At 40.1% G+C, this 23,513-nt stretch overlaps 1 protein-coding gene across 1 annotated transcript in view; it reads left to right on the top strand.

The window, feature by feature from the left end:
* The first annotated feature begins 346 nt into the window (after window positions 1–346).
* LOC125900187 (aryl hydrocarbon receptor-like) overlaps window positions 347–23,513 on the top strand; it is a 62,278-nt gene continuing 39,111 nt past the window's right edge. The window contains exons 1-2 of the mRNA XM_049595080.1: window positions 347–463; window positions 8,377–8,564. Of these exons, the coding sequence (XP_049451037.1) occupies window positions 423–463; window positions 8,377–8,564 (229 nt within the window). The 5' untranslated portion in view covers window positions 347–422. The remainder of the gene's footprint in view (window positions 464–8,376; window positions 8,565–23,513) is intronic.

Here is a 23,513-nt window from a genome sequence, read left to right as displayed (position 1 = left end):
CACTGCGGCTCCTCTCTCATAATCTCATCCCGTTTCTCTTCATGAGGATGAAAACTCAACATCGCCTTTTTACTTGGAGCAACTTGATCATGTCGTGAGGGCAGATGGGACAACTGTGTCGTTATTTCCCTCAGTTATCCTCCTCGGATTCTGCTGCGTCTGTTTTTATTTTCCTCTGCAGATTTTATTTTAACTCCTGAGAGGAGCGGCCCATAAAACAAGGCAGAGGCGTCCTGTTAACTTATTTATTCGGATTTTTTTTTTTTTTTAATTTTATTTGTTGTATTAATTTTCAAGGATGTGTTTACGGTCCTGATCTGGAGGATTATTGCAGAATATTGTTGGTGGCTTACATGTAGCGGAGACAGAAGCTCTGTGTATTTCTGAGGGATTCATCAGAGGCTTATATAAGAAGATCCGTCATGTATGCAGGACGCAAGAGGAGAAAACCGGTGCAGAGAGCGTGAGTTCATTTTATTTTTGTTTTTAATGTCAATTCCAGTGATATCCACATAAAATACCTTCCTATTAAAACATAAAAATCGACCTGGACAGTCTGCTTTAATTATGATGTCAGTTATAAATGCACAAACCTGCTGCAGCCCTGATTATTCCTGCAAAACATTTAAGCGAAGAGTTTCTTATCGATTTTGGGAGTGGATTTAATCCAAAAATTCGTTTGCGTCTTGACGCACTCTTAGTGCAACGCACCTGCAAAGCGCTAAATATATATTTATATTTCCTCATATATTTTGTGAGGTTCTGTGATGAAATATATGAGGTGGAAATTTGCAGTGCGTTGTAAATGTTGTGCAGGGTCGCTTTAATGCCTGCGGATTACTGCAGGCCTGCAACTGCGGCCTGATTTTAACCTTCAGCGTTTCCGTCTGTGGTTTTTATTATAGAGTCGGTTTCGATATAATCCAGCATGTAAAGTAAAATGAGACACAAATTATTTTTTTAATTCGTTGTTTTATTTTTTAGAGATGTCCCTGAGTCAGTGGGGCCCTGGTGCAGAGTGTTGCGCCATTTTCTGTCAAAACGCCCTTCAGAGGATCAGAGAGCGTTTTTTTTTCTCCTGAGGTTGTTGTGATTGGTGTGGTGATATTTAATGTTCCATCGTTTCCTCATCAAATAATATATTTTTCAGGTGTAATAAAAAAAAAATATAAATTAAAGTAACTGCCCTTATTTTAGGAAAAAAAAATATTTTAGATGGAGCTGTTTTAAGGATTTTTACTAGACTATAAAATCCACAAACGCCTTTTTCCCACCATAAACATGTGATTAAATCCTCAGCAGTGATGATAAAAATAATCCAAATTAAATATGAACCTTTATCATAAGGTCTGAGCAGCTGCAGTAACTGTTTTGGTGTGACATCATACTCAGGCAGCCTCACACTGACGCCATTTCCCTCTCAACAGTATTTTTAAAAATAAAACAGGGACAAACATTTCAGTAAAATGCAGATCTACACAAAACATCCAGAGCAGGCCTTTGATCGTCTTTGTTCTGTGATGTGATCACATGTGACTGAGTTTGGAAAAGTACACAGTAAGACACAACACACAGTCTGCAGCCTGAGGAGGACGGTATGGTGATGTGCAGCTTTACTGTGTGTGTGTGTCACTATATGATGCTGCTGCTCCAGTTTTACTTCACTTATGGAATAATGTTTAATATATGAAAGGTAGATGCTTTATTAACTCCCAAGAGAATTTTATCCCAGTAGATTTTCTACAGGGATAAAGAATAAAAACACACAGCAGTAAAAGGACTACAAAGAGCTGTCACTGTGACATAGCTGCAGGGGGGACGCAGGGGACAGGGCCCCTCAGTATTTAGCACATGTGCATTTGTTCCCCCATCCTCCAATAACAACATGACAGTAGCAGAGGACTTTTATAATGACAAGATTAAATATATTTACACTATAAATTGATGCAGAAAAGGCCAAAAACTGGTCTTTGGAAAGTCACCATTTCAGGAAATTAAGTGTTTGACACTCCTTCATTTCATGTGTCCTGCCCAATGTTGAAAAGAAACTTACACCTTAGCACTCTCAAACATGTGCTAATGGTGGCAGTGCAAATATAAGATGATTAAATTTAAATGTAAAAACAGTGCAACGATATTAAATACTATGGATAACAAAGAAATTAAAGGTAAATATGAATGCACGAATGCTTTCGCATAAATAATCAACCTGCCAGTGAAACATGTCACAGGATGAGACTGTTTCTGTTCAAAATGTTTTAATCTGGGGAAAATTGAGGCACAAACTGCACGATAATTCCTAAAAACTCAGCGTCTGCAAATGAAAAATCTCCATAATCCTCCTTTGTGATGAGACAGATTCATGAGGGACTAAAACTGGAGGTGAGACACTTCTGGAGGCTGAAATTTGATTTAGTGGGTCAGTTTTTCTGATGATGATGATGAAGCTTTTCCTGTACACAAAGACATGGATACAATAATTAATAAATGGCTGTTTTGATAATTGATTGATTGATGATGTATTGCTTTTTGTATGTTAATCAAGCTTTAATTCAATCATAAAAACAGAAAAAGTACATCTAAGTGGTGACCAGACGTCTCCAGATTGAGCAACAGTTGAGTTTTGAATTGTTGATCAGATTAAATAGGAATTTTGAGCACATTATTTTGTCATCTGGCAATTTATAATGTATATTTGATATGTTTTCATGACACCCTGACCAAACGATTAATAGAAAAAAATAATGGTTAATAGTTTAACTATCAATAGAAAAAATATACTTTCATGAGACTGAACGGATAATAGCAAAAATAATAAGTGGACTAATTATAATGAAAACACTTGTTTATTACAGTATAGCACACACACACACACGCACACGCACACACACACACACACACACACACACACACACACACCAAAGGACTACCAGCAGCACTGCAGGTCAACCACAGTGACCTCCATCAGTTTACAGTGTAAACACGTCTCCATCTATGTTGATGTACAGAGACAACATGTGACAGTGTGTCAGTGTGTGTGAGTTATGAACTGTAAATTGTTGACTCTGCCATACACAGCTGCCATATTGTTGATGTTTGTGTAAACAAAAAAAATAGACTGAAATGAAATCCAAGATATTAATATTTTCTGATTTTGTTAAATGCTTTCTTGCATTCATAATGTTCATAAACAACAAAAACTAAAAAAAATAGTCAAATAAATTAATTAATGAATTAATAATCATACTTATACTACTACTACTACTATTACTACTAATAATAATAATAAAATGATAAAATAAAAATACATTTTGTCATTTCGGAAACTGTTTATACGTACGTTTCATTTATATATGAAAATTTATGTTATATTTATGTGAATGTAAATATGGTCAAAACTGTGATTTAACACTTATTTCTTATGTTTTATGAAGCAATCAACACATTAAATATCAAAACTTAATCACATTATATATTCTGGTGTAGACTTGCTGACTCACTGCCATCAGCCACACCTCTGTCACTATATTTGATGTGTTGTCCTTGATTGCTCTTTTCTATTTTTACTTCTGTTCTTATTCTATGTATATATTCTTCTTCTTATCATTATTTATGCCTCTGTTCATCTGTACTTGTGTCTTTGTGCTGCTGCGACACCTGAATTTACCCTGAGGATGAATATATATTTATCTTTTAACAGAACCAGGGCCTCATGCAGCAACACTGTTTTAAATTTCACTTATGTTTTCCCTTAATTTTCTTTTAAGATAAAAATAAGAGAAGTCAACCCCAGATGCACCAGATTAACTATCCAAATCTGCCCAGGTGTGCTGACTGATGAACTTGATCATGAGTAACCTGTTAGCGCAGGTAACACCCCCTAAACACCATATAAGGGCAGGTGTTGTGCTGTGTGCAAAGACTCTGGCACATGTTCTAGAAAATCGAGAGATGCCACAAACAAAAAGGCTGTGAGGAGAAGAGGAGCTTCAGCAGTAGTGAAGTTGACATTCTGGTAAAGAAACCTGAAGTAAATGTGATTTGTGAGTGTTAGTGCTGGTGTTACAGGAAATTCAGAGACGTATATTTTAGTGTGGTTTGTTTGCAAAGATTTTAATTTGTAAAGTCAGTAGTTATAAAAATGATCAAATAATTTAATGAAAAGAAAATTTTTTCCATCTGAAGTGGCGTAAAAGTTAAAAGTGGCATGAGATTGATCTTTTTTCCACATGTACATAAGTGAAAGGTGTATATAGTTTAAACAGTATTAAGTGTTTAGTTGTGTCTAAATTTAGTACTTTATATTTTTCTAATTCTGATATATATCTTTCTGTATATATTTTATATTCTATACTTTTCTATTGCCATTCAACCATGTGTATCTGTGTGTGCTGTTTGAGCTGCTGTAACGTGAATTTCCCCGGTGTGGGATCATTAAAGTTTTATCTTATCTTATCTCTTAAAACAGTGTAACAGAGTAAGGTAAAGTAAAAGTACCTCAGATTTGTATCACCAAAGAATCAAAGAAGCTGAACACACGCAGTGTCATTCAAGGGTTTTACAGTCTTGATTAAGATCAATGGACAAATTGTGTTTCTTTAACCCACAAATGTAATAACCTAATCAGTATATTTACTCTAAAATATACAATAATTCAAATTTGATTATAAGATGTTCATTTTTTTATGTTCCTCAAATTTAAAACTAGTTCACTCGCATTGAACAACAATTTGTGGACTGTAAAAATAAGATGTTTTTCTCATATCTTGGTAAAAGTGCTCTTGAGCAGTTGCAAATGTTTCAAAGAAAAAGGCAAAAACAAGAAAACAATGGCTTCTGATAACTAACAAATCACTCAGTGCGTTTACATGGACAGTTCAATTCCACCTTCATTCGGAATGCAAGGCCATTCTGATTAAAAGTGGTCATGTAAACGGTCATTCCGATTGAAAATTAAATCTGATTAAAGGGGGTGGTTTATTCCGTTTGTCATTCCGAATGAAAGAATTTCTCGCACTTGTCTACACTTATTCCTCTTATTCCCGTCTTTCTGCACATGCTCGTTTCCTTGCCCTTCTGGCGCGATGACGTATACAGCGTACATAGCAACGGGCTGAGATAGAGCAGTCGGACTCGTTGCACTCACCGGTTTCTGTACGCCACAGCACGGTCATCTATCTCCCTTCTTCGACCTTCTACCTCTCTTCTCCTCTTCAACAGACGAAGCATTAGCAGAACAAGGTAGTTGTCGTAGTGCTGCTTCAAGAATATAAGCAAAACAAGCCTGAAAAAGAAAAGAACGGCATCGTCAAGCATCTTGTTATCCGGAGCAAGGACTACAGTGTTTTGTTCCGGTAAATGTAAACACGTAACATCTGCCCCGCCCCCTATCCAATCAGAAACCTTCCCTGCCCCAAACCTTGCGCAGACCTGAATACAGGTGATTAAACTCATCTCCCATGTAAACCCTCATTTGGAATGAATATTTCTCATGTAAACTACCTGGAAAAACTTTAATTCCGAATCATTTCATTCAGATTTATTTCATTCTGAATGAGAAACCATCATGTAACCGCACCCATTGATACTAACTGAAATAAGAGGAGATTTGTTTATTCGCTTTCTGCATGGGACCCATTGACCAGGAAGTAGGTTGCACACAACCCCATAGCACTATGTTAGCTCTGCATCTGTGTGTTGCCATGCATGGAAGTGAAAAGGAGTGTATAGACTTTAATAATCTTACAGTCTGTTATCCTGTTGTTTTTTTTGTCCCTGAATTTGTAAAGCGTCTTTGAGTGCCTTGAAAAGCGCTATATAAGTATAATGTGTTATTAATATTATTATTATTAGTAGTAGTATTATATACAGACTGTCACGTTAGCAGTTCCACCAATGATTTTTTTTTCCTCTTCTCCTTTAAAGACGTCTCATAAGAGGTCCATTATTTAGGACAGACATGAGTAAACCTGAATTTATGCAGCAGAAATGTGTTTATCATCGAGTTTATGTTGAGGTCTTCTGCAGGGTCTCAGACCCCAGCTGGGTACTGTTGTTACAGACTGTGTATAGACTGTAGCTCTGTCAATAGAAGATCCCACCGTTGTGAAACACCTTCGAAACCAACCTGTGAAAATGTTGACTAAAACTGAATATGCAAAAACAACAGAGAGGATCAAGATGATGATGAATGGATACTAAGGATCACTCAACTCCAATAATGATTATAGGCACATTGAGATTATTATTATTATTATTATTATTATTATTATTTATTTATTTATTGTTTTTTGTTTTTCCTTATCTGCTGTGAGGGTCCAAAGGACAGAGGGATGTTGTATGCTGTAAAGCCCTCTGAGGCAAATTGTTATTTGTGATATTGGGCTTTATAAATAAAATTGAATTGAATTAAGATTATAAATAATACAGAAATAAATAGCAGACGTACAGAGCAGAGTGTCAGAAGTCACATAACTGAAACCATCTGAGTGCATCACTTCAGCTTTCCGCCAGCATCAAATGAACTTGTGAATCTGTGTGTTTATTTTTGTTCGCGTAGTGTCTGAGCTCAGAGTTCACTCTCCAGATGTTTCTGCAGGTTTTTTGTTTTATTTATGCTGAAAACAAAGTCTGTGGTTCGCTCAAGCTGAAACCTATTTTGTTCCATGACGTTAATCACACCCACAAATATGTTGCTGTTTTTCTTTCTACGTTTCTATTGACATTCTTTGTGTGTGGTTTAAACAGAGCAGGGTTTTATCAGGACTTAGCTGCATAAGATTTTTTTTTTCTGTGCTGATTTTCCGTCAGAGCCCTGCAGTGTGAGCAGAGCAACGTTCAGGGTTTCACTACAAAAAGTCATCATTCATAGTTGTGCCTTGTAAGTTTGTCGTTATTTTTTACTTTAAAAACCACCAACAATTGTGTGCAGCACCAAAAAAGTGACTTCCAGTGGTTATTTTTATTCATCAGCACTTTATTTTTTTTATTTTTATTTTATTTTTTTTTTTAGAGAAGTATTACAAAAATACTCAGTTAAATACTAAACCTAATCTGCCTCCTCTCATGGTGCATGGGCTTTATTTTGGAAAATACCAGCTAGCATCTATGGGCCTCCACAAGATATACGGGTGAAAATTATGTTTTTGAATAAATTTAAATTTCCCTTTCCCACACTGCTAATTCCAACATTTTATTGAAGGGTTATGATATTCATTAATTAATCATTAAAAATTACTCTTTTTAACCATGTTATAAAATTCTCAAATTTGTTGATGTAATCCCAAAATTTGCTATAGCAGGCTCAAAATGTGAGAACTGTAATGTTATAATCCTAAACATGGTGTGGTACCACCAAGGTGTATTTGTTATAAACTTAAAGTTTGTTTATGCATCACCATAATTAGCTGTTTAACCCAGAATGTCCCCAACTCAAGGATAGAAACTGAATTTAGAAAGAAAGAAAAAACAAACAACAAAATAAAACAAAAAACAAGAGAGGAACCTCACAGTTTGTTTGGCCTGGTAGTTAATGCGCCCTAAATTGGCTCTGAGTGACGGCCATAGACTGTATAAAATAATCAAAGTAGCCACCATGACATCACCTATTCATTTGCTGACTCCCAGTTTAAAGCTTCAGCATCGCCATCTTGAATTTTTGGAGCCAGAAGTGACCATATTTGGACGAGAGTGGCAGAACCCTAATGCTAGCTGCTAGCTTAGTTAGCACAGTGCATTTACAGCTTTGGTTAACTGTGATAATGCTAATGCTATTTTTTACTGGCGAAAAACAGTCTTAAAACCATTAAAACAAAATATATTGCTGTAAGAAGTGAACATCCGGCTCTTTAGAGGGTCTTTAAATACCAAATGCTGATGAAGACTTTTTTTAGGCGACCAAAATGTTACAATTAACGTTCATGATCTGGAAACACACTGAAATAGTAACAGCTACGACTGTGCCTACACTGGGGTTATCTGGGGTTACGCCATGGTTACGTTAGCTAACCAACGTTATCCCTGTGGCAGCGACTTGTCAATCGACACCTGTCACTTAAAGCGGCCAACGGGTGAGTTATATAAAAATTTACCCCCGTATAGGTCTCAGGAATGGGGAAATTAGCCATAGAGATCAAACCTGTGTTTTTTTTTTTGTTTGTTTGTTTTCGTATCAGGCATGTTTATTTATGAAATAAAGTTTTGACATTGGGGTCTACAGGGATTGACTCACTCTTGGAGTCAGCCCCAAGTGGCCATTAGAGGAAATGCAGTTTTTGGCATTTAAACGTTTGCTTCATTCATCAGCCCCGTAGGTTGCTCCTTGGTGACTGCTTATGATTTAGTTGTGACCTTTTTCTCCATTTATCATGTTGTCAGGGTGAAGCAGGCACCGGCTGAAGGGGCCAAGTCCAACCCGTCCAAACGGCACAGAGACCGGTTGAACGGGGAGCTGGAGCGGTTGGCCAGCCTGCTGCCTTTCCCTGAGGAGGTCACCGCCAGTCTGGACAAACTCTCCATCCTCCGCCTGAGTGTCAGCTACCTGCGAGCCAAGAACTTCTTCTCTGGTAAATATAAAAGGATGTGTTTGACATGTAACAGCAGTGTCTCTTTGTGTTACTTGCTGGTGTGCCTGAACGCTGCTCATTATTATATCGAACATCATGCGGTTGAATCTTGATTTGTTTGGTATTAGGTCGAGTCTTTTGCACAGGAACAGTCACATGGATGCATTGATCGCGTCTGTCACATAAACCTGTTTCCAATTAGTGGGACAGTTTTAGGATATCATCTTGTGTGCCATGAAACTCAGAGAAGATCAATATCAAATTAATGAGCATGAGTGTGTGTCCAGCACACAGAGAGAGGTCTGCAGCATGTGTAGCTTAGCTTAGCACGGAGACTGAATGCAGAGGAATGGTTAGTTCAAATCCATCACATGTAGAAAACATATAGCTTCCATTAATCCCGCAGTTGTCTTCTTTGATAAAAGTTATTACAGCATGCAGCTTTTTTGAAGTCCCGTCCTGATAGAGAGAGAGACAGAATTTACAGCTTCTGTTCCAGAAACATGATTCAAAACCACGTTGACATCTCTCGTAATACAAGTCCTGAAAATCCAGCCCTACATGTCAGCAAACGGCCTGTTTATATTTGGTGTTAACATGTTTTTAGGTGATCCAACAACCCGGTCTCAGTCCCAAGTCATCGATATCAAGGTGAAATGCGGCAGGACAAGAACAAAAGTTCTTGTTCGCAATGTGGTGTTGGCGTCCCGTGAGATTCTAAAGCCAAACCCTGTTCTTTTTTCCTAACCCTCTCCTCATGCATTTGTTGTTGGAGGAAAAAAAAAAAGTCAATTGGTGTTGTTGTAATGACGTAGTGCTTTTATTTTGAAAAATAAAACACAAGTGTCATTTGAAAGAAGACAATGCATGTAACAGGCAGAACTTGACATGATGTCCCAGAACATCAACAACCAGCGCACCCAGGGTACCTTGCACGTCGTATCATGACATGGAAGGTCCATGACAAAACGTTGATATGTGACGAGGTCGGAGTGAGAATGTGTTGGATCCAAACACAACTGGACAACCGAGACACATCGCCCTTCACACCTGTGTCCACCTTGCGTCTCCAGCTGACCACTTGTGTACAGATTTCTTAACTTCTGACGTCACTTATGCAAGACAGTCAAAGAGCCCTGCGCACAGTTATCATGTCCACACTCTCACTGTCACCAAAACAACCACCACATTGTGCACTGATGAAGCAATCCATGTCGCATCAGGAAAAATAGCATTTACACTACAAAAGATGATCTCAGCAAGTGGTTTGAGTGATTGGATCATAATGCATCGCAGTGGTCGTTTACACTTGTATTCAGCACCGTTCATAATCGGATTAGCCATGAGTGATGATAATACCAGGCTCAGATAGTCATTTTACGTCACTACCACCGGAGATAGTGGGCGGCAGTGTAGCATAGATCAAGCAAGACACGACTGTAGGACACATTTTGTAGGAGACATTTTAAAAATGCCAGAATGCAACAAATCAGTAACAAAGTCTTAAGAATTCTCCGTCCAAATGTTGCAGTGCATATTATGGCCTCACAGACCACCACCATCTACAACCCTGCGTCTGTTAAAAGGTACATTAGTACGATCTCATCCACTGTTGCCATGTTTTGCCTTGTTTCCTCCAAGTGGTTATTTTTGCATTTCCGTTGTCAAAAGTTGTAGATGTAACCAACAGAACTGCTCCATTCTGTCTCATTTATAATTTTTTTGTCACCCCTCTGTTGAGGTACCTTGCACACAGATCTGATGCTAAAAGGTGGAGCTAGAAACTCTGTAGTCGGTTGATCGGTCAAGACAGATTTGTCACTCTTGCTTGAAAAGGACTCAATGCACAAACCTGCTATTTTTTAAATATCCCATTAATTGCGACAGCGACTGTAAACAGTCCAGCCTGCTGGATGAGGTGCAAGTGTTAATCTGCATTGACGAGATTGCGGTGAGGAGAAAATACAGCAGGAGCTGGAAAGGGTTAAAGTACATATCTGTAAGAGCCACACATATTTATATTTGGCAGAAATCTGTGTTGATATGACATACACAAGTTCTGCTATTATCTAAGTTTACACAACAGTTTCTGTATACTTTGAATGGTGTATAGTAGTGGAGTGCCATGGTTATGTTTATATTTACTTTATGTGCTAGATTACAGGCACGAGTTACTAAGGCAGATCCAGAGACTGTGGAATATTATGCATAAAAGACAACATGAAGTTTGTGTTGATTTGGATCGTAATAAGTAGGGGTGTAACGGTACACAAAAATCTCGGTTCGGTACGTACAGCAGTACACAAGTCACGGTTCGTTTTTTTCGGTACAGTGATGAAAAAAATAGACAACTATTAAATATCTTTTACTTATTGGTAACCTTATTAAAACATACCACCACAGCAGTTAACTCTTTTTACACAATTTTTGAATGAAACAAATATATATATAAAATCCTGCTTTTTCACATTGTTTGAATGAAAATAGAAATATAAAAGTGAAAAATAAAATCCTGCTGTTTTTTTAACACATTGTTTGAATGAAAAATATAAATATACATTTCTGCTTTAACAGTTTTACTCAATTAAAATAAGAAGTATAGTGCAGCTGGTCAGCTTTAAAGCCTGCTCAGATTCAGTTTTACTGGGAACTTACTTAGCTTTCCCACTTTGTTAAAGTGCAGTAAACAAAACATGCTTATATCTAAAGTGCAGCTTAAACAATTTTACTCAACTCCAGTGGCGTTGGTGATTTCTTTAGCGCGATGGTCAGGGAAACATTCTTTCTTTTTAAACGACGACGATATCGTAGTTTGCACCAGATTGCTTTTTCTAGTCCTGCTGGTTAACGTTCAAACTCGGGTGGTGTCGCTTTAGATGCGTTAGCATGTTAGACGTGTTTCCAAGTACATACCCGACCGCTGTTCTGCAGTGTCGGCACACTGCTTTTGTCTTGTCCACTTGTTTATTTCCATCTTTGTATTTTACCCTGAAACCAAAGTGTTCCCAAACGGAGGACTTAAGGTTTGCGGGTGGGTCTTCAGGTTCGTCAGGCTCACTTGCCATGGTGTCAAAATGCGAGAATGCGCTGCACAAAGTGAAAGCGGAGATTTACAGTCGGACTCGATCCATCACTCAATTATATCCATCAGGGAACTAGATATTTTAAATGGTTTGGCTCGCAAAAACGGAATTAAAATAAAAAACAAAATAAAATAATATCCTGCGCCCAATAATTCGGTATAGGGTTGTGCTGAACCGAAAGTCGTGTACCGAATGGTTCAACACAATTACATGTACCGTTACAGCTCTATTAATAAGTTTATGACTGTGTGAAGTTGCAGTGTTGAAGCGTAGTAACGGGAATATGATGAGATTATGTAGAACTAGGACATCGAGTTGGTCGTGGACCATACGAGATATAGAAGGACTTGGCCTGTTGTTTTGTTTACTATTTAGTATTCTCAATAAATTTCATTAAATGTTTCCCTGCCTCATGTGAAGACTGTGGATGTTCAGAAAAGGAACAGAAACACATGTCAAAACCGAGACACCTCAAAAAGGTTGAGTTGAGTAGGAACTTTGGTATGTTGAAACGGCCATGACAATATCTGTACGGGTTCTACGAGTACTATACCTGCCCACTGTCCTATTACTGCCAATAAGCTTTAGTTAGATACACAATGTTTCAGGCCTCACACCTTCATCAGATTAACCACTGTATCTCATAAAGTTTATTGCAAGTAGTAAAACAATGTGCTGGAATTCCCTTCTCTTCACATATGGACAGTTTCCTTGCATGCACCTGTCTACAAGTTCTTGAAGGTGTGCTTGAGCCTCAACATTCAAGGGTACTGAACTGAAAGTGTTTGGTGGAAACATGGATTTTGTTGTTGTCTGAGACTTTTCACTTTGCCCTCTAGCGCCATCCATTATAAAGGACATATGAGGGCAACGATGGTTAGAACGTTTAAAATAACCGTATCTATTTTGGTACATAAATGGAGTGCAAATGAGCGCTAACATCTTTGGTAGAGTGGTGTGTTTGAGTGATAAATTCAAACCAAAGGGAGCAGTTCAAAGCAGGCGACTGTTCCTAAATGCCCTCAGTTTATTGCTCCGGTCCCTCCGACCATTACGAGAATGTCACAACAGCCGAGTTGCTCGTCTCTGTATTTGCGCTGGATGTGTTTCCCCACATCTCACGGCTCATCTCATCAACCAGAGATGTGGAGACCACCACAGCAAGAGGAGAGCAACCAGCCACCGCCTTATTCAGATGATTTCATCCCCGGGAAAGGCCCTCAATATTTCATTGAGACCCATGTCTATGTATGCATGTGTGTGTGTGTGTGACATCACTTATTCGAGGATTAGGAGATGGAGCCTTGGCGTCCATTAAAACCGTACGCCAAAGCATAGGGAAGAGTTGCATGCCAATGGATGGATGTGTACAGTCGTCTTCTACTATGCAGAGTGAAGACATTGTTATTTTAGGCGGTGATCTTTCAAAGAGAATGCTGCAATGCGGCCGTCGGATGCTCTTGATGCATGAATAATTGAGAGAAACCCCGGAGTTTAAAGAATTTATGAAATGGAGGCAGAGCAATGTTTGTTTAAGGCAGCGGCTTTTTGAGATGGCTGTTTGGGGTGAGACGGACAGGATACAGCAGCGGTGATATGAGTGTGTTTCAGGCGCATGTTGCAAATGCATTTCATATTTTTATTGTGTGTGTGTGCGGCTGCTTGGTTCATATGTTGTGTGTATGTAGAGGATGCCCCGAAGAAACAAACACAATTGAATCTAGAGCTGTTTTTTCTTCTGACTATTTCTATTTTTACAGTTTCATCAGTAGAAGTCACGTCTATTATTCCCACTGAATAACATATGGAAGTGTTCGGCGGCTACTCGACCTGTCAGGATGAATTATTGATAATGGATTTCAGTACCAATAGGTCAAAGTGTAGCCTATAGACGAGCCCTCTTGTCTAACTGCATTAGCCTACTTCCTGGACAGTCTCTAAGTAATTAACGAGCTCAGGGCTCTTACATTAAGAAAGCAGCTCTGCGGAGAGAAAGCTGTAGACCCCGAGGGGCCCATTGCTCCAGGCCGCTTCTGTGGTCAGCCATAATTGTTGTATGTAAACAGCGCAAATCCCGCTTGTCAGAGGCAACCGAAAGTGGGTGGTCTGCGGAGCGGTGACTTAGCTCCAGTACACTCTGGGAACGCTGCCACTGCTTCAGCTCTTGGCTCTGTTTGGATGTTTAGACGAACTGTTAAACACTAAGGGAGTCTCACGTACATGAAATATTAAAATGCATCAGAGTTGCTTTGTGTGGTGGAGAGTTTACTTGAAGAATCATTTTATTGTTTTGGAGTTTGTCGTACTCAGACACTGAGGGTCAGTGGCTGTGCGTGTAGCTGAGTTTGTCAGAGTAGGAGCTGAACAAAGCCCCGACAGAGCCTGGTTAATCTGGCTGACAGTATTATCCAGCCCAGCTGCCATCTTTGTTATTGTCAGGCGCTACAATGGGCTCGTCCCTCTCAGCCAGTCTGAGGAGAGGGGCGTTAACTGTCCTTAAAACCGATAACGCCGGGATCACCCCCACTCTGGGTGTGAGGCAGCTCTCAGCCATAAGAACCATCTTCACAGCTGTTGTCTGCCTTTTGGATCATTTATGCTCCATGCGTGACAACAGAGCCGCGGCGGTCGACGAGTTGAATATGGAAATTTGTCTGTGAGCCCCACATTATGACACTGACTGCTCATGTGTCAGGTGCAACTGTCAACAGCATCATAATCCTGTAAGAGTTACACTTTGAGCTGCAGCTTTACATCACCTTACTGGTAGTTTGGTAACAGTTGCGCCCTGAAAGGTCACATGCAGTGTGTCCAGCAGTGATAATGTTGTCACAGATAATATGGTGTGGAGAATCAGTGATACGCTTATTAGTGTAACTGTGCTCTCTAGTCCACTGGTTCCCAAATGGTCCAGCCACAGGGTCCAGATTTCTCCGTAGTGATTAGTTCATGGTCCACACAGTTTAATATATTCAGTGTCATACTTGCATTTGGTCATGTTGTCGAGCAACTTTGCTGTCTCTGTCAAGTAGCTGTCCATTAGTCACTGACTCTACAGCAGGAAGTGGAACTTCAAAATAAAATCTGTGTGCCAGAAATTCACCATACTTCAAAATAAAGCGTGTTTTATACAAACAGGTTCGCAAGTCACTCGTGGTTACATTCAGAATGAACCTGTGACCCGTGTTTGGACCATGACCCACCAGTTGGGAACCACTTTTCTAGTCAAAACGCTGCTCCAGAGACACTTACTTCAACAAGCTTCAACAAGATCATCGTTGAAGCTTCATTGATAACGTTATTAAATCAGCAGTCGAATGTTGCACAGCCCCTTTTTGGCACATCTGTTTGTTCTGTTTAAACTCACTATTTCTCAGTTACAGATAAAGATGAGGCTCCACTAATATTATTAGTCTTGTACTATTTGTAGAGTTAGATTCCAGTGATGACTTTGTACAATCGTTTCTGACTTGTGTGATTCAAACATTTCCAAAAGCTCCAGAGCATTTTAAAGACCTAAAGTCAAAGCATAAAATAAAGTGTGAAGTGTTGGTATGTCATAAAAAAGTCATATTTTGTGTGTGTGCGCATTTCTTGTGCAGCCCTAAATCATATGCTGGCTCCCTAAAATGGCACTCAACCACCAGAACAAAGATTATTGTTTCAAAAGCTCTAAAATTCTGTTGTTTAGATTGAAAATGATCACCTATGTGACTATGTGATCACAGCCCTGAAGACCTGCACAAACAAAGCACTGAATGTATGCAGGGTTTGTAGGGTGTATATCAGCGTTTAAAGAATAACAATATCTGCATGCATTTGTCTGTGCGGTGTAAAAGCGTGTAATAAACTTCGTGGCTTTCAGGAAGAACCACAGACCATTACAGACTACTGTCACAGACCTTTAGTGTTGTTTGCAGTGATATTAATATTATTATTATTATTAATAAAAGGTTTCCCTCATCACTCCTTCAAGTATAAGTTACCCTGTACACTGTATGCAGAGATTGTTGTAGAGATGTTTTCTTTTCTGAAATTCATGTATTTCCTGTAAGACTCTCTATGCACCTGGAACCATGCAACCAAACAGCTACAAGGGACAAATAACCTTTCTGTTGCATCTAGCTCAGTGTGATTTCTTTTTCAGCTTGAAAGGAAAGTAAAAGAAATCACACAGCATTACATATCATCTCAAACCACCCTCTACAATATGTATGACAGCGTAGCCAGCTAATGAAGCATTCGTTTGAGCAGATGAGCAGTGGTCAGTCAGGATTGGTTGTGTGGGGAAATCGTTACGCTGTTTACGGTGAGAAAACTCTGACAAGATCCTGGATGACACAACTAAGCCAATAAGGGCTCTCATGGGTTTCTTGGAATAGTCCATCGCCCACAGCCAAATGCCTCGATTAACCCTTTTCCTTTTCCCACGTGCCCTCATTCACACCCCATCCCTTCTTCTTCTGTCTTGTTTTTCTGAAAAGAGTTTTCGAGGCAGGCTGCAAGAATAAAACCTGCATTCACGTGACCTCTGTTGCATAACCAGCACTCTCGCAGATGCATGTCAGATGGTCGTTATTGTGCTCGGAGCTTCAGATAGATCACAGTTTAGACCTGTAATGTTACGGGACATAAAATCATGATTAATCCTGTCATTTGCTCATAGCAGTATGCCTGTTGTTAAAGTGAACCGCAGCTCTGTCACATACACTCCATTGTAAATATAGATGGAGATTAGGAGAAATAATCCCTGCTGTGACTGTGGGAGGATTCGCTGCACTGTGGTTTGGTGTTGGCTGTGTGTTTGACACACAGGAGGATAGTGTGGGAATGCTTCAAGAGTGTATCGCAGATTGTTTCAAGTGTGTGTGATAAATAAACCCACAAAAATGATCACCTGAATCTTCAGCTTTGAGCTGTTGCGCCTTTTCACACCTGAAAGTCTGAAACAAGGTTCATATTTTTGTCACGCTGTAAACATTTGATCCAGTTAGTTTTGGTTTCACATTGTAACAATGCAGCAAGCTAAAGAACTATACAACATACCTATGTCCTGTCGTCATCACCTATGTGAGCTGTGTCTCCCTTTACTTGATATTGATTGGTTTATAGAGAGGATCTCCCTGATTCTCTTGGAACATCCCAGTCTCATTCTGAAGTCGTCGAAATCCGACACTTGGGAAGTGACTTGCAGCGTCAGACACAGACATCCTTAAACGTTGGCATGATACGCAGCCAGGTGTCGTTATTGTGTAACGATTCAGCAGCATCAGGGGGAAACGCGGCTGAACAAGGACAAAAGTTAAGGCGGTGAAAGTCGAGAGGGGCAGGCGGGAGGGGGCGACGATGGGTCCAACATATACTGACTTTCACCCGGGAGAGTTTGTGTCCCGAGAAATTCTAAAGCCAGACCGTGTTCTTTTTCCTAAACCTCACAATGTGCTTTTGTTGAAGGAAAAATCGTGAATTTGCATTGTTGTACCAACGTAGTGCTTTTAATTTGAAGACTGTATGTTAACAGTAAATTTCCTGTGAAAGTAGAAGTGTACTTTGGAAGAAGACAATGCATGTAACAGGCAGAAATTGACACGGTGTCCCAGAATGTCAACACCCAACACACCCAGGGTACCTTTCAGTCGTGGAAAGTCCATGACCAAACGTCGATATGTGACAAGGTTGGAGTGAGAATGTGTTGCTGTACCTGACTGAAAAGTGTCGAAGTTGTATTTAACTTTGTTCCAACTGACTGTTTATAAAGTTGTCTCCTCCCTCCCCAAGTGCTCGTTTTGTCATGTTGCATTTGAAGAGGCAAAAATCGGTGCCTGGAATTGGGCCTGTAGGCTCCCGACCTTGTCCTCAACGTTGCTTCTCAGTTGTCCTCAGGTGTCGATCTGGTACCTTGGATACAGCTAAGTAGCGCTCAAGAAAACACTGGAGACAGGCAGAGTCCGATGCAATTGAGTTTAATGTGTTCACAAGCTTAACACATACAACTCATCGAGTCAAGCCCCGGAGCCGGACTGAAAACTGCTTCTCAACACATCTGCTTTTATGCTGGTGGAGACTGGGTAGAGTCTCCACCTCTTTCTGCTAGTCCATCCTACTTTAATCCAAATCTATTGGTGGAAACCTTTTTCTTTTTGTCCAATCATAAGCAGGCCCATTTTTAATGGTGTAATGCTTTCGTTTTGAGCCTGGAATTTCCCAAATCTTCCACCCTTAGCTCCGGATTCGCTTTCACTTTATTTTTAAAAAACGTGAATTTTAGGGACTTTCTTTATGCAGCCCTTTGTGCTCTTATGTGCTCTCCTACAATATGAACCTTTAATGTGCATCAGGTAATACAGACATTTGAATGTGTGCGTGTGTTATCATTATACAAAGCATGATAGGTTATATTTGAATGTGTGTGTTCTTTAGTGTATGGATACAATGTGAACTCATATTGTGAATACTTCGACATGTATGACAGTGTTTTAACACATATAGATGTATATAACTTTGTTTCATAATCAACTTATGCAGTATAACCCTTTTGCTCGATTAGGAATGAACTCTTTACACTACACATTGTTCATGGGTCAAACTGAAACCTATACACATAGCATTTACCACCACTTGACAACTTTAACAACTGATTCTGACAACTGAAATTTCTCCTCCGCTCTGATTGTCAACACCTGTCTAAACCACACAGACACACACACACTACGCTCTGAGGAGCTACACTATTCTTCCTGTAATTGGTTCCAAAGTGTGAACCATCCAGAAAATGTTTTCACAGTAGAGAACCATGGTTTGGTTTGAGCTAAACTGAGAACACCTCTTTTTATCAGACCAAAGCCGGCCGTTTGGTTCGTACCGTGATCTTGTTGAAGTTTTTTTTTGGTTTGAATCAAACTGAAAAGTCCGAAGTCCGATGTTTGCTTCACTTGTCAGTCAAGCAAAATCCAAGCACTGCCTACTAGCTGAGTCACAAACTTTCTCATTTTACAGCTAAACAGTGCACTAAAATATGTTTCTGAAAACATTTGAGGTGATTAACAGGCAATGCAGTAACAGAATCTTGATTCATATTTGATCAGCGTTGCCTAGTTCACCAGCAGTGATTGACATGATTGGCTGCGTTGGAGGCTCCTCAGCTCTGATCTGTTTTCGTTCATGTACAGTAATGTCATTAGAAGCAATACAACAAGGCAGATGGAGTCCTGTCGGAGCTCATTCAGCCGTAGACTGAGACCACAGAGGAGCGCTACAGAACCTGGGGCCATCGAACTGTGTAACTCCTCCCCCTCCTGTAGGGACGAGAGCTGAAACAAAGGGTACAGACAGGAATATTCACCTACATTAGGTGCACCATTACTTAATGTGATGCACATAACTTCTTTTCAACATCATGTGCAGTATTAGTCTACGATATCACCTTCACTTGGCAATGTAGTGAAATATCAGTCTGTTTTTTCCACTAATTTAGTTCATGTTTAGTAACTCTCATACTCCTATTGTCACTGTATTAGACATTGGTTTTTGCTTTTGCTCCTTGAAAACATTTCTATCTTGTATATCTATATATTTTGCCACATATTCAATACTCTGTTGTTCCAAAACTGGGCCCAGTGATTGACCCTGACCCGGGGGACCATTGGTTGGTACTGGTTATGAATCATTAAAATTGTGGTTACTGCACTTAGCAAGCATTCTCTGGCACAAGAATTTCCTTCGGGACAAATAACATTCTGTTGAATTGAATTGAGTGAAGATGATTTGACGTCCTGTGAGGATGTAGTGACCGTTTCAGTTTTATTTCCTGATATTCTCCTGCCATTGCCCCAGATTTTTGTCTTATTGCAAAATGGCAAATGTCCCATCAAACATATTGACATTAAAAAATGGATTCTTTTGTTTTATACGGCCTCTCAGCGACTGTAGAGGAGAAATGAATTTTTCACAAGTCTCCATAAGGTAGACCATTATATCTATTATAAAAGCACCGGCTTAAAATGTCGTCCATTAATAGAGAGACGGCAAACATGGACCTGCACAGCACAGGCATTATGCAACTCCCGCTGGATCAGGACATGAATATAGAAAATGAATTATGTAAAACGCTATTCTGATCCGAGTAAGATGTAGCTTTGTTGTACACAGTCGCTGTCGAATAATCTAATAGAAATTACACCAGAGCAGCATCCTGGATCTGTTGTTTCCTTCAAAATGTCACTTTTGATAGAAGTTTTATCGACAAATAATGCGGCTGAATTCATGTCAATCAATTCAGATTACTGTGCAGTGTGTACATGTGCAGAACATGTTGCTACAGGCCTGATGTCTGAGACAAAATGAGGCCAGATAACTCAGTTTTAATGAAATTAATGTGCATACATTGCTTCTGTGACACGGCACGCATACAAATGGCACACAGCTGGCAGTGTGTGTCAGAGCTGTGGCCGTTTCTATAGCATGTTGCCGCCGCTGCTAACGCTGCTGCTGCTACTCCAGGAGTGGTTATGTAAGCTGTTGTGAAAGTCTTGTGACATGTCATGATACCTGTCTCCGTTTGGGTCTAAATGAGGGCAATGATTTGTTATTTGAAAAGCGGCCTCCCCTCCCCCTCCTTCCTGTAGGTCATCTATCCGCACACAAATGAAAGGCAGAGCTACCCGCGCTACATGATTAGCAGTGGGTCATCTCTTCATGACGACCCTGCCTCCCTCCCTCCCTCCCTCCCTCCCTCCCTCGCTCTGTCCGTCCTTCTCTCCGTCCTTCCCCTGCAGGGCTTAACCCCATCCCCCAGCCCCGCTGATCACGATACGGCGCAGCGAGGAATGCAGGCCACCAAAGGGAAAACCTGGTAATCAGTAGTGACCCCTCCCCACCCTACCCCGCCCAAATCCCATCACTCCTCACCTCCTCCTCCTGCACCTCCCACCTCTCTGGATCGCCTCTCATAAGCAAATATGCAACCATGTGATTGAGAAACCTCAGGAGACACGAAAGCAGCACAGGGTGCGTGCTTTCCCCCTGCATTAGTGACCGCGTGTTCATGTTCAGCCGCTATATGTGTGGCCATGTGTGTGTGCTGCGTGCAGCCATGTGTATGTTAGTGGATGTGGGGGTGGTTTGTGTGCATCGCGTGTTCATTTACTGCAGTGTTTGGAGGGGTGAAGGAGTTGAAACGTTCTATATTTACTCGCTGCCATTCACACTCTGGTAGAATAATTAACACACAAACACACTCACACACATACCGTATGTATGCACTGTACTGTAGTGTGTGTGTGTGTGTGTGTGGCTGCATGTGTACATGCTGACACACACGTTCATTCTGCTACTCTCTGTGCTGCACGGTGAGGGGATGTAGAAATGTAATCACTGCTGTGCAGAAGTGAAATGTAGCTTGTTAACCTTCAAAGGTTGAGTGGTGTGGTTTAGTTTTGTCACATGAGGACGTGTAGTTGTTTTACTCAGCGTGTCTGCAGGTCCTTAAAATGTCCTTAAAAGTCTTACATTTAATTTTATAAATATTAAAAGCCATTAAGTTGTCTTCAATTTGAATTTGGTAGGTCTTAATTACCACATACATTTTATCTATTGTCATCTATTCATCTTTTAATTTCTTTTTGTCGTTGATCAGAGAATCCTGCACACTGCTCTTGCTCAGCTTCACAATTTATTAGTTACACTGAAGTTTCTGTCCCACTGGACCGTCATCAAAAGTGTCTGTGTGTGTGTGTGTGTGTGTGTGTGTGTGTGTGTGTTTCAAGTGTGAACACTCTTGATGAAGGTCCTGTAGGACAGAAACTTCAGTGTAACTAATAAATCGTGAAGCTGAGCAAGAGCGGAGTGCGGGATTTTCTGTTCCAAGACTGAAGTGATATTTTCCAACACACCTGCCTCTCAGACAGCTGGATGTGTGATGTGTCTCTCTTCAAACAAATTTCTTTTGTCAAAAACAGTCAAACTCTTTGGTGTGAAAGCTGTGTGCTGTCACAGATCTGTAGCACTGATGATAGCCAAGGACTGAAATGTTTGCTGCTGTTTCTATCACTTTTTATTCATTTATTTATTTTGCACTTTGAGCACCCTTCTTTTTGTGCACGGATGTTCTATATAATAGACATTTTTTGGCATTGATCTCAGCCTTTTTTGTGACCCATATCTTTAAAGGGATAGTGCACCCAACAATGAAAATTCAGCCATTATTTACTCACCCATACGCTGAGGGAGGCTCAGGTGAAGTTTTAGAGTCCTCACAACACTTGCAGAGATCCAAGGGGAGAGGAGGTAGCAACACAACTCCACCTAATGGAGGCTGACAGCACCCCAGATTCAAACGTCCAAAAACACATAATTGAAACCACAAAATATCTCCATACTGCTGGCCCTGAAGTTCCGACAGGCTAGCTACAGGCTACAGTGAGGCCAAAAACAGAGTTCAAATGACGTTTCTCCAAACAACTTTTTATGTCGGGGCTTCAGGACACTTGGATCACTACGGATGAGCAGTATGGAGATATTTTGTGGTTTCAATTATGTGTTTTTGGATGTTTTAATCTGGGGCGCCCAGCCTCCATTAGGTGGAGTTGTGTTGCTACCTCCTCTCCCCTTGGATCTCCGCAAGTGATGTGAGGACTCTAAAACTTCACCTGAGCCTCCCTCGGCATATGGGTGAGTAGATAATGGCTGAATTTTCATTTTTGGGTGCACTATCCCTTTAATATGTGCACTTACCTGTTGGTAACTCTGCACAGAACCACAAATAATACTTATCCTTTATAATTACCTGCAATGCCCAAATAAGAAAAAGATAATTTGTCCAAAAATCGGTCTTAAATTTGATTTTAAAATAATTGTTAAAGGTCTTAAAAAGCATTACATTTAAGTGTCTGATACCTGTAGATGTGCAGATTTGGATCCTGACATATATCTTGTTTTTTTTTATTTGTTTTGTTTTGTGACTATCGGCAAAATGCTTATTAGTTTTAATCTGGGTCCTGGGATGCTCCCTTGACCTGGTGGAGGTGGTGGGAGAAAAGAGAGAGAAAGCTATCATTCCTTACGGACAACATGTCCCACCCCATGCAGGACACTTTGACAGCACTGGGCAGCTCCTTCAGTGTGAATAAGTTATGCTTTTTGATTATAATTGATGAGTTAATGTGTGCTGCTAATGTTGCAGCTGCTAAAGGTGGAACTAATTTCAACTACTTTATTCTGCTGGGTACTTTGTAAGTTCCTCTGTGATTGATTTTTACTTTTGTAGCTTTACGTTATCTTAACTAGTCCCCCGTCACAGTTATTTCCTCTGATATGTTGTATCAGAAATTATTGTGCTGAACAATATTAGTGTCATTTTAAGACCATTTTATGCCACTGATATAATGATGATACAATGACATAAAAATTCAAGTACACCCCTGTTGAGAATTTTCTGACATTGGAATTAGAATACGAAAAAAACACAGATAAAATATAGATAAAAAAACATTCTGCATAGAGGTTCAGAGAGTCAGTCCTTGACGGCTTAGGTGGGTTATGAGACAATTTGCCCCTGTGCATAGACATGCAAAATGCCATCCTAACAATTCTTTAGCCTCTCGTTAATTTGCGTCTCTTTGGGTTGTTTTTCCCTTTCCGTTGTCGTCCTGAGTGTCATCGTGAGTACCTTTGTCTCTTTGCAGCTGCTTTTCATCTCTTTTTAGTTGTTTTATATGTCATTATGGTCATTCTGTGTGTCTTCCTGGTCTGTACGTGTCTCTTTGTGTGACATGGTGCAGGTAAAGGCCAGGAGAACTCCTGACACTTTGGGTGTAATCCATCAGTGCTTACCAGGCAATAAACTAGTGCAAGTCCAGTGTCTCAGTGG

Source organism: Epinephelus fuscoguttatus, linkage group LG13 (genome assembly GCF_011397635.1).
Source record: "Epinephelus fuscoguttatus linkage group LG13, E.fuscoguttatus.final_Chr_v1".
Taxonomy (NCBI): Eukaryota; Metazoa; Chordata; class Actinopteri; order Perciformes; family Serranidae; genus Epinephelus; species Epinephelus fuscoguttatus.
This window is presented reverse-complemented; position numbering and strand designations above follow the sequence as displayed.